The 12,202-nt window shown below is 36.1% G+C and overlaps 1 protein-coding gene across 3 annotated transcripts in view; it reads right to left on the bottom strand.

Moving 5' to 3' along the window:
- LOC124360523 overlaps positions 1-12,202 on the bottom strand; it is a 44,980-nt gene that overhangs the window by 16,180 nt on the left and 16,598 nt on the right. Inside the window, exons 1-2 of one of the 3 annotated variants that reach the window (XM_046814220.1) lie at positions 9,033-9,190; positions 8,840-8,945 (exon numbers count right to left, since the gene is read on the bottom strand). In XM_046814220.1, the coding sequence (XP_046670176.1) occupies positions 8,840-8,941 (102 nt within the window). In that variant the 5' untranslated portion in view covers positions 8,942-8,945; positions 9,033-9,190. Of the gene's footprint in view, positions 1-8,839; positions 8,946-9,032; positions 9,191-12,202 lie in introns of those variants that run through there. The other 2 variants (XM_046814221.1, XM_046814223.1) reach the window with 2 other exon arrangements.

The raw sequence follows: 12,202 nt of genomic DNA, 5'->3' as shown, positions 1-12,202 counted from the left end.
TCCATTCAAATTTGAGGAAATGGTAATGTTCCAGACTTATGTTACATGGTGTGCAATGGAAAGGCCATATCAGGGGGGATACGACTTGGTGCTCACGGTAACAACTGCGCCATGGTCTTCCTACGATCCGCAGGAATACTAATTCTTCTATGTGACAACACATATTTTCCTACAGGGAGGGTAAAGACCCATGGTTTTCAAGCTTCAACGATCAGTGACTTTGCTAGTAGTGCACACTCAGTGGTAATATTCATTCAAGTTTGAGGAAATGTAATGTTCCACACATATGTTACAAGGTGTGCAATGAAAAGGCCACATTCTGAGGGATCCGCTTTCGTGATCACGGTAACCCTTACGCCACGGTCGTACAACGGTCTGCAGGGATACTAACTCTGCATGACTTCATCGGAGACCACGCGAAACTCCCCAGCCGTGGAAAATCCCTCAACTGAAGGTCATCCTAGGTGACCCACCCTAGACAACTGAAGGATAGGATACCCGCTGCCTGCCTGTATATGTTACAGGGGTATAAGGGTTCAATTTTATACCCCGGTTTTTTTTGTTCTTAAATTAGAAAACGTTTATTTTGACAAGTAGATGTTTCGATTTATTTTCGTCGATAGTCGTCGTCGTCGTAGTCCTTCCATTAGAAGGAGTTGATTTGAGGTTAGGGAACCTCTCTACTCGGGGCAGTGCAGTAGCCGGAGCTCCGATGTGGCCGCTGCAGCGTCTGCCGAAAACGCGTTTCTGCGCATGACCGGCTGGCGGTCTACTTATACAGCCGACCCGACAAGGGACAGAGAATTTTGCCTGCAGACGTCGTTGTGTGAAGTCGATTCGAGGAGAAGAGTTTTGCCTGCGGACGTCGTTGTGTGAAGTCGATTCGAGGAGAGAGTTTTGCCTGCGGACGTCGTTGTGTGAAGTCGATTCGAGGAGAAGAAGAGTTTGCTTGCGGACGTCGTTGTGTGAAGTCGAGTCGAGGAGAGGAGCCCGGTACGGAGAATACGCAATCGCCTTATATCGTCTATTTGGTGAGTCACCACAGTGCTTAATTTCTAAAATTTTAGGTGTGGGAAACTCTTAAAGCGGGAAGCTCAGACCGGTGGGTATGGAATACACCCCAGGAAGGAGGGGGGCCCTCACCCAGGAAAACTTTTGAAAATTATAACTGTAAACCTTTGTTTTTAGGTTTAACCACCCAGACATAATAATACATTCATTTTTATAAAAATACCAAGTGATATTTTAATGCTGTTTATTTTCTTTAAGGTGCTTAATTAGGATTGTAAGAAAATAAAAAACATGAATTTAAATTATTGAGTTTATTCTCTACTCTACTCTACTCCATTAACACCTTGTTGCCTACTTTAAATTTCCCAGAAATATTTGGTTTGATTTCATTGACCATTTTGTTTGAATCAATGAAGCTCGCCAATATTAATTTTTTTAATGAATGGTAAAATAAAAACAAATTGAGCCTGTATTCACAGTTTTATTTATACACATTACAGTAGTAATAATAATACATATTAATATGTAAATGGATGTTTGTTAATATAAACAGCTTTTTTACAAGTTTGCATATTTTACAAAAAAATTGCATACCTTATGGGTACAAAAACAATATTAATACATTCAAAATAAACCAACTTCTTGGAAAGGAAAAGGGAGCGTTTAATTACACACAAAATAAATGACACACAGAGTGGAGTAACACGGTTTTCATTTTTTAAAATTTAGTGTAGTTTTTTAAAAAGTTAAGGTTGATTATTTTATTTGCTTATTAGTTATTATAACAAATATGTACGGATTTGTAGTATAATATTGTAAGGCAATGCCAAGACTGTTGGTAAACTTAGTTTTAGTTGTTTGTTAATATTTTAAAGTGAAAACTACAAAAGAAACAAAACAACAATACACAAAAACTAACTGTAAGTACAAAAAAGAACTCAAAAACTTGAGTTCAGAAACACAACTATAAGTTAGGCATAGGCTAGTTATTTTAATGAAAACTTAATGTTCTGAAATTCTAAAAAGATATTTAAAAAAACAGATTTAGGACAAACAAAAGTTCCCACAATGCAATGCTGTCTTCATGGTAAGTTTTTCTGCCCTCGTTGTTTTGACTTGGTGTTAAGTGCAGAATGGTGTCCCTTCGCCAGCCAGGTTTTGACGTGTCGCTCGGGATTGTATCTAGCCACAGAGGTCCTAGGAGCCTGATCCGCAATAAATCGCAAACAGTGCTAATGTAGAGTGAAGATCTAAGAGGAGACATAATTAGATTCATTGCAGAAAACCCACGTTCACATTCAGCACTAGACACTGCAATACTATTTATGATGGAAATCAGTTTCTTAAACGACGGCGGTTGCTCTAGAATAGTAGGTTTCTCTCCACTTAACATAGGCTTCAGTCCCTGCTTGAAGTGTCTGAAGTCTCTAATTATATCCTGAGAGCTGCTAATCTTAAATCTATCGCAGATTCGCTGGATCTCACATTCTCCGTAGGTGATGGATAAGTCTTTTGGCCAATACATGGGGTGGATCACTTTGATGTCATTCATGATTTTGGTGTAGTGTTCAGCCGCATTTGAAGATGATGATAGCAACCTTGAAGTCAAGTTGTTAGCGAGGCTCCGATAGAAACTGTTTTTTCTGGAATACTGGGTATCTTGGATCTTACACAAAGTTTAACATCTTGAAACATCAAATCGTCAATAGCAATTTTAGCTTCCACTGAACGTCTACCCATGTTTTCAAACTCGGTTTTCAAACACTTTAATTAACAGTGTTTACATCACTGTGGGCTTGGATAAGGTTGAGGCTTGATTTTTGAAGCTGTAAGGACAAATCCGATAAACTCTTCTAGAGCATCGAACATCAATGCCAGGTTGTGTACAAAAGTTGTAGAAGATAATGTACTACAAAGCCCTTTGTAAGTTGAACGTTGCTTTCGAGTCCCTTTGTTTGTCTTCAGATGCTTCAATGAAATGATTGTACAAAGCTTTAAAATCTGTCCAAACTGCTTTCACCGCCATTAAGCTGGAAGGCTACCCAACGAGTATCTAAAACACGGCCGATTTTCAACATTTGCTCCTCTAGTCCTTTAGCAACTTCTGCCAACTCCCTGCTGTTTTTCGGTGAACAACTAAACATGTTTCTAATTTTATCCATGAATATCTTAAAATGATTGATTCCAGCTACTTCTTCTATGGAATCGTGCACGGCAAGCTCTAAACGATGGTTCAAACAATGCCAAATGAACAAGTTGGGGAACGTTTCAGTAAGCTGTATAGCAAGGCCAGATTTCTTGCCTAGTAGCACTGAAGCCCATCACAAGTTAGAGCAATCATATGGTCTTTCATGAATTCAAAGCTTAGACCTAATGCTTGTAACTGATTTTAAAAGTTCTTGTTAATTATACCAGCTGATGTTGTGCTATTTAGCTCAAAAAAGTGTTAAGAACACTGTCATAGGGTTTTTGCATTCCCTTTAGAACAGTTCTGATATAAAACCCACCAAAGCATTTTTTGTTTGAAACTGAAGTGGCTTCATCCAAAAGCAGGGAAAATTTTAGAAGTCTGACTTGATTAGGCCATTTATCAAGTCTGATTTCATTTCATCAGAAATATGATGAATTATATTGGAGCAAGCAACATTTGAATGTAGGATTCGCCCCATATCTAAGCCATTCATTATTTGAAGATCAATTTCAGTTTCAAACTAAAAAAAATGGCCTATTTAGTTTAGCTTGCTTATAAGCCGTGCGGAAAATGCGCTCAGTTACAATCTGCTGCTCTTTATGCATAGAAGCAACAGCTTTTTTTTCATTGTAATCTTTCTTAGCTTCAATGAGTATTTTTTTCAGCTAAAGAATGAGCTCGAGACCCACGGTGTAAAAATATCTTTTTCCTAAGAGAGGATTGCTGGTCTTTTTTATTGTTTTCCATAAGCGGTAACAGTTCCTAAAACCCACTCTTCGCTAATCTTTAGGCCCTTCGTTTTTCTCTGCACCTAGAGTACTCACACTACGGCAAACGTTGCAACCTAGTTCTCTGTTCACAATTAACCATGATTTTTAGCTTTTAAATTTCAACAATTTGTTCTTCAGACCAACAAACTGGCTGTTCACCCTATTAACAAAATCATTATTTCATTACTAACCTTAGCTTCGTCTGCATCAGATCCCAAACCCACCAACCTGGATAATATTTTGACCGACGAGGAAGTCGAAGGGGAATGGTAATCGCAATTATCCTCATTGATCCCGATTACGTCTTCTCTTTTATCTTGATCAACAATTGAAGTTGTAGTCAATGCTTCCGAACTGCAGTTCTCATTATTCGCATAACCTTTTTGTTTCTTAGGGTTAGGTTTAAAGAAATCAACAATTTTTCTGGTAGTCATAGTCAATTAGGAAACTATTTAGCTGCACCAGCACTAATAAGCATAAACACGAACACAATCAACGACCTGCACCTCAAAACGAACTTAAGCGTGATGGGATGCGATCCAACTTGTAACTTTAAACGCGAAACACACCAAGGTCAAGTCAACTAGTCAACACACTTGTGATCACTGGGGCGGTGGCGGAAATGGAGGGGGAAAGGAAGGGGGTGGGGTGGGTATTGCTTTGTTATGAGAGGCGCAGCCGCGCATGCGCGAACTAGGATGACTCGCCCGTCACCTTCCTCCTGCCTGATTCCGTGCAAGACTCATCACAGCATAGTTGGGACTATTTATTTTTGTTTATGACGATTGCGATACAATGTTAAATTGTTTCAAAATGCAATAAAGAGATTATTATTATTATTATTAGCACAGCTCACAACTGCTTGTACGGGCGCTTACTATCTGCTTACGAGTCACTCGCAAACAAAAGCATAGCATAATATTGAACCTACCTACAATTTTTTTAAACTAAAACTTGTACTCGTAGTTTTAAAAGCGTTCCCTTGCGTTCCGGCACTCTTGGGAGGTAAGAAAAGCCGTTCCTTGCGTTCCCACTGAAATTAACCACTGAGTCACCACGATTTGTAATCGTTAAGTAAAATTTAATAATTAATTCGGTGCGTAGGATAGGTTAGCAGCCGTTTATAGGTTATCGCGGTTAGTGATAGTAGTGAATCTATTAAATATAGGTTCTACTACCCTTCACTACCTTTCCTAGTCTGCAAACGTATATTTTGCATCCTATAAGCCGTATAAGCTTGTTATCCTATTCCTAAGATTAATAATTCGGTGCGTAGGATAGGTTAGCAGCCGTTTATAGGTTATCGTGGTTAGTGATAGTAGTGAATCTATTAAATATAGGTTCTACTACCCTGCACTACCTTTCCTAGTCTGCAAACGTATATTTTGCATCCTATAAGCCGTATAAGCTTGTTATCCTATTCCTAAGATTAATAATTCGGTGCGTAGGATAGGTTAGCAGCCGTTTATAGGTTATCGTGGTTAGTGATAGTAGTGTATCTATTAAATATAGGTTCTACTACCCTGCACTACCTTTCCTAGTCTGCAAACGTATATTTTGCATCCTATAAGCCGTATAAGCTTGATATCCTATTCCTAAGATTAATAATTCGGTGCGTAGGATAGGTTAGCAGCCGTTTATAGGTTATCGTGGTTAGTGATAGTAGTGTATCTATTAAATATAGGTTCTACTACCCTTCACTACCTTTCCTAGTCTGCAAACGTATATTTTGCATCCTATAAGCCGTATAAGCTTGTTATCCTATTCCTAAGATTAATAATTCAGTGCGTAGGATAGGTTAGCAGCCGTGTATAGGTTATCGTGGTTAGTGATAGTAGTGTATCTATTAAATATAGGTTCTACTACCCTTCACTACCTTTCCTAGTCTGCAAACGTATATTTTGCATCCTATAAGCCGTATAAGCTTGTTATCCTATTCCTAAGATTAATAATTCAGTGCGTAGGATAGGTTAGCAGCCGTTTATAGGTTATCGTGTTTAGTGATAGTAGTGTATCTATTAAATATAGGTTCTACTACCTTTCCTAGTTTGCAAACGTATATGTTTTGCATCCTATAAGCCGCATAAGCTTGGTATCCTACTCCTAAAATTGACAATTCGTTGCGTAGTACAGATTAGGAGCAGCTAATAGTTTATCGTAGTTAGTGACATGTTTCTTTCAGGTTAACTTTATATGATAATTTTATGTTATAAGTATAAAGAAGGAATTTGTTTGGTTTGATATATTTAATATTTATTTTAATATTTGTAAAGTCAAAACATAACCTCAGCCTAACACAGCATAACAACACACTGAAGAAAGAAGAAACGAGCAGACGATACAGAGACCGGTTCGAGCAACGGCTGTGGAATAAAGATCTCGCGGACCACCGATATTAAAAATCTGTTTTCTCACGCACAAATAATTGCCAAATAGTCGTCGTTACAATAGGATTTATTTCTAAACGTCACCTTTTAGAACGGGGCATTGACAGTTCTAATTAACATTTATTTACGTAAAATCGCGAAACATAGAACAGAAAACTGTGATGATATCGTTCTATTGAAGAGTGCGAATAACTGAATTCGCTCTGAACGAGTCTGAGTTTTTCTGTTCACATACGTTTAACCTTGCTTATAATCTCGATCTCTATCAGCGTACGGTGAGGGCGCGGGTAAGATAAAAATATAAGGCGATACCACAACCCTGGAATAGAACCCAGCACGACTGCAACTATCTGGGCAGACGAAAAAAAAGCGATTACACAGAAACACCTCACAGGGTGATTAAGAAATATTACAAAAATCGCGAGGTGGTGTAAACAGTAGGAAAATCGACGATTTTAGTAAGTTATCCGGAGTTGTCTTCAAGAATAGCGTTACGTCCAGGAAAAACATCTGTTACATTTCTTGTTTAGTTGCTGAAAGCGCAAGGATGTACAGATGATGGCAAATGAGGGTAACTGGTGTTGATGAAGGATGAGAGAAGAAGTTGGTTGAATAGCAGATCTACGGAGCTATCAGGCAAGATACGTACTTGGTGTAAAAGGAGGTAGCAAAGATACAACAGAAAGAAGTGTGTGCTTATGATGTTGAAGAGAATACTGGACATAAAAAGCGCACTTAGGGTTTACATGGGACAGGAAAGTTTTAAAGAAGTAGTAGTAACGAAGGCTAATTTATTAATGGGGTATACAAGATATTCTTTGGAACAGAGGATATATTTATTCGTTGTAACACGAGGTATTCTATTTTGTTGCATTATAGTATACTTTATAGTAGGGGTCATTCCATGGGACCTTCAAGTTAAGATAGTGGAGTATAATAGGATGTTGAAGGTGGCGAGGAAAGGAGTGTAACGAATAAGAGACAGGAAACTTGCGGACGTAGTACGGAAATAGACCAGGAAAGGGAAGTTAAAAGGGCCGAGAATTGTTAGTTCTAGCCGACATGATGGTATGGTTAGGATAAAGAATTCACATTAATCACTATAAGAAGCAGTAACCGAGAGGATAATGGAGTTTTGGCTGAACATTAACAGAATTTGGTAGAGATGAGGAAAGGTGTGTGGGATGGAAAAGAGCAAGGTTATAGATACGTAAGTCACGTAGGCACTGCCGATGTTTTCTCAGAGTTACAAGTAGCAAATGCGTTCGAGAGTCCGTAAAAAATCTGTACGGTATAATATACAGAGTCGAATAATATACCCTTGAGCGCCAGCTGTCTTATGAGAATAGTATCATCACTCAGTATACAGCAGCAGTGAAGATGTTGAACTTCAGAAATCTGTTTGAATTATGGTTAAAGAAAAGCAATCTAGAAGCCTGTCGAGCAGCTGTTCCATGACCTTAAAATTAATATCCTGTGCTATGATTACTACCGTTCTTATAAGCCAACCAGTCATAGGTAGTAAAAAAGAATACACATTCTAGATTATATGAGACTGTCACACTCTACTTGATTATTTACTGGATAAAGAAAAGTAGTGTTGTTATTGATGTAGGGGTGGATTTATAGTATATATTTTCAATGTCTTTTAACCAATTATATATAATAAACAATGTTGGGTAGACTTTAACAAGCGGCTTATACTCGTTATTCGATTGTTATTATTGAATTGTTCGATTGTTTTTATCCAAAGGAATAATTCGATATTACAATTTATTCAACTTAGCATATGATTTTTAGATGTTAATTATAGTAATTTTAATGTAAACAATAAACAACTAATATTTTGAGACTTTGAAAATGGTGATGCATATGAGGAAAATGAGCGAGACATTCCTCATAAGTGACGAGACTTTCAAGTGGCTCCTGGGAACACATGGGGCACTCATTTATATCAAGCTGGGCAAGTTACAAATATTATAAGATTTCTTTGATATCTAAGTCTAGGCCGTAGTTAATTTTGTTGTTTCGTAATGTCATTGTGAAATTTATTTTTAAAATTGTAATTTACAAGACCCTCTTGTTACGGTAATTTATTATAACTCTTATAGTGTACGATTTTTACGTATCGAAGTTGGATAATATTGTTCGATAATAGCAATCGAATAGCGAGTGTAGGCCGCTTATAAAATTATCCCCACAATTTTATTTCTCCGCGTTAATTATAGTTACAAAATTACCAACATGTTTGATCAAATTCAGCTTAGCGTAATTTCATTCAACAACTAAGCATGCAATCATAAATATTTACATGGTTGGTTAACCTACAAAACGCATCGAATTAAAACAAAACAGAATTTTAAAATGCTTTTTATAGGTTATGTTAGTACTAACCTTATAACATTTAGGCCTAATTATATTTTATGTATACAGTCACAATAATTCCTTCCTAGCAAATATTATATTTGAATTGTACTTACAGTGCTCATCTTTTCAACCCTGGCTACTGGATCCAAATTCTTGAGCCAAGTTTTAAAATGTTCATTGCCGATCTTGACTTGTGGTCCGTTGGTTTTATCCATTCTGCTGTAAAAAAACATAAATCAGAAAACCGCCTTGGAAAATATATAAGTTACAACTAAATAACAGAGTCTACAATGTACCGGATCATACCTGGTCACGCTTTGTTCATCCGACACAACTCACATCAACACAACTATCACTATGGCTGTTCGGCCAGTAGAGGACGTTATATTCCCTCTCTCCACTCTCCTCACCGCCGCGCGAGCATGCGCACTGGTACTGGCTGGCACTGCACTGCATCACACCCTTCCTCCTTTCATTCAGAGACATCGACCGAGAGCAATGCTACCAACTGCCGTCTGCCAAAGAAAAATAATCATTGCGGAAACTTCACGGTAGGAATGGTGAATTAACGTATATTGGGAGAAATCTCATTGTAAATAACATTTTAATTATATTAAAATAATTGAAAGTTATAATGTTCTATTTAATGACAACAAATAATGCAAGATATATTTGTAGGAAATTAGTTTTCTCACGTTAATTTGATGAAAGCTATATTATTATTATTATTATTATTAGAACAACTTTATAATCGAATCTCACGAATTCTTTAACAATGTATCAACATGCATTACTAGTTATATGGCGTACTCAGTAATTTACATACATAATGTAGATTGTGGGACAAACGACAATTATAATTATTATGAAAATAATTTTCCAATTTAGCACAATTTTGTCACGCGCAAGGGGGGGGGAAGAAGCTTGAAATATTTACTGTAGTTGTATCAGGGGAGTAAAATGTTGTACAGACCTCGCTTTCAGGTCGTTCTCTCGCACGTTAGCTCTCTCTCAACCTTGAGTATAAAACACTCCGGTTCCATAATCAAAGCTTTCACTGAACTGGTATTACCTAACGTTATTATTTGTGTAGTATAAATTAACGTCTAGTACTATTAATTTGATTGCCTTAGAGACAGCCATAAGAAATGTTGTGCTAATGTAGCTCTAATCTAATTTATTAGTTTTGAGTAATCTGTTCTTGCAATTTTAGGGAGTCATGTTTTACGAAATAAAATACATACACACACACATACAAATTATGTATCGTTCATACCATGGGCAACATAGTATACAACTCCATGTATTCTTTTATAGAAACAAGAATGATTTAACTTTAGTTTTAATTTTGACTTATAAGAGATAAGCTCCTAAACAAGTAATGAATTAATTTTTAAAACTAGATCTATTTTTAATTTAATGTAAATTTGTATTGTTTTGTTGTAAAATAAACTTAAAAATGTAACACTTGTTTTTAGACACTCCATTAGTTTTTTTATTAGTATTGGATAAAAACTCCAGGCCCATGGACGTGTCTAGATTATCAAAAGGGGGGGGGGTGTTCCACTGTCGGGATTACTGGGAACTTTTGTATCTCCCAGTCCAGTTGGGATTCGGGACCTCTCTCCTGGAATATGTTAAAATTGTAATTATATTAAAAATTGCATGTTTGATAGTCTTTCTGAAATGATATTATTTTTATTTTATGCTCTAGAAAATACGGCCATACCTTATGTGAAAATTTTACCTTTTGAAGCCCACCCAATTACATAAAAATAATCCAACTATTCAATGCTATTGTAAAGAGATTTATAAAAATGAGGATCTGTAAATGACTGTTTCATAAGAAACTACTATCATCGTATGGCATCTAGCGTTACGAGAGAATTGCAGAGGATATTTTCGGTCGAATAGTGTCTTTATATTCCATTTAAAAAATCTAATTTATCATTGTATAGAATTTGTTTAGACAACAACGATTAATATACAATTTCAGTTCACGGCTTCAACACTAGAAACTAAGATCTGTTCACAATAGAATAGAGAATAGAGAAATTTAATTCAATTCAACTTTGGTCATAAATAATTTAACTCTTTGTCCCTCTTGGAATAAAAACAGCTTCAAATGTCTTGCAAAACTTTAAACATTATCTGGCCGGAAATGGGTTTTACGGTCTGCAGCACGAAGTATTATCTGGCCGGAAAAGTGTTTACGGTCTGCAGCACGAAGTACTCAAGATTATTTGTACAAGAACTTAAAAGTTATTTATACTATAATAATGTAATTGATGTACGGAATTTATGTAATTGTGTAAAATTTAATTTTGTTAAATATGAATTTTAGTCAAATTAAGTAAAGATATCGCACTGACTGACAAGCTGACGGACTGTCTTTTTACTTTTTAACCACGAAATCAATAGTGTTCTTTCCTGGGCCAAGAAGCATTTATATAGCCCCACCAGGCTTAAAGTTAATTGTACCCAAACCTATCCCACATATACATAATATATATTTGATTGTTAGTGGCTCTATAAAATACGTTTCAAAATTTAAATTCTTTCGCTATATTATGTTAATTAATTAATGTTACTATGTTATGGTTCAGCTCTAATCTAGGAATAAGATTAATATCGTGAGCATTAATCTTTTATTGCACGTGTTTGTGAAACGTTGAAATCAAGCTTGATTGCTGGATCTAAAAAGATAACAAAAATCATTAATACTCGACTAGCTTCAACAACGAAAGCGACGAGAGCGATGGGCTTTCAAAGAGATGATCGGTAGGCGTCCATTGTCATTATTCTCTTCCTCTTGTTCGGGGCACGTGACGTGTGGAACCACAGTGGCTGGTTGTTTTGTACGAGACAACCCTTACGGATTGCAACTTAACTCGTAATTCCGAAAATTTAATAAGTGAAAGTCTTGGGTGTATATTCTGTCACCTTTTTATAGTTAAATATAAAAAAGAAACTATGAGAAATAGTTCGACTACGAGTATACTTTCAGTTTACAGTAGTGTAACCGTGAAAATTCACCTTGAATATTTCTATCAATCGGCGGAAAAACCCAGTTAGAAAGCATAAAATAGATTTTGATCTTCTGTTTCTTATTACTCATGTTATTATATTATTACGTTCACGCCTTCTTCTCCCGGAAACTTCAAAGCAGTATATATTATTTAAAACAAAATTAAACTGCAAACAGAGCTTGACAGTAATATATATATATTAAATATTATAGATGAATGAAGCTGAAACTTGTTACAGTACTTTACAGTCTGTATATACTATAATACAAAACGTTTAAAGGAAGTTTTGTACAATTTACCCTGTAATCACAATACAATATGTGTAATTATATTTGTATTTGAGTTGTTTATAAACAGATATATTATATTAACATCTAGAAAATCCGAACTATTTTGATATTCTCACTGAATATTATTTTAAAAGTTCTTGTATTAGGTGTGTATGAG

Source organism: Homalodisca vitripennis, chromosome 4 (genome assembly GCF_021130785.1).
Source record: "Homalodisca vitripennis isolate AUS2020 chromosome 4, UT_GWSS_2.1, whole genome shotgun sequence".
NCBI classification, from domain to species: domain Eukaryota; kingdom Metazoa; phylum Arthropoda; class Insecta; order Hemiptera; family Cicadellidae; genus Homalodisca; species Homalodisca vitripennis.
Note: the sequence above shows the minus strand (reverse complement) of the source record. Positions and strands in the feature narration are given on the sequence as shown.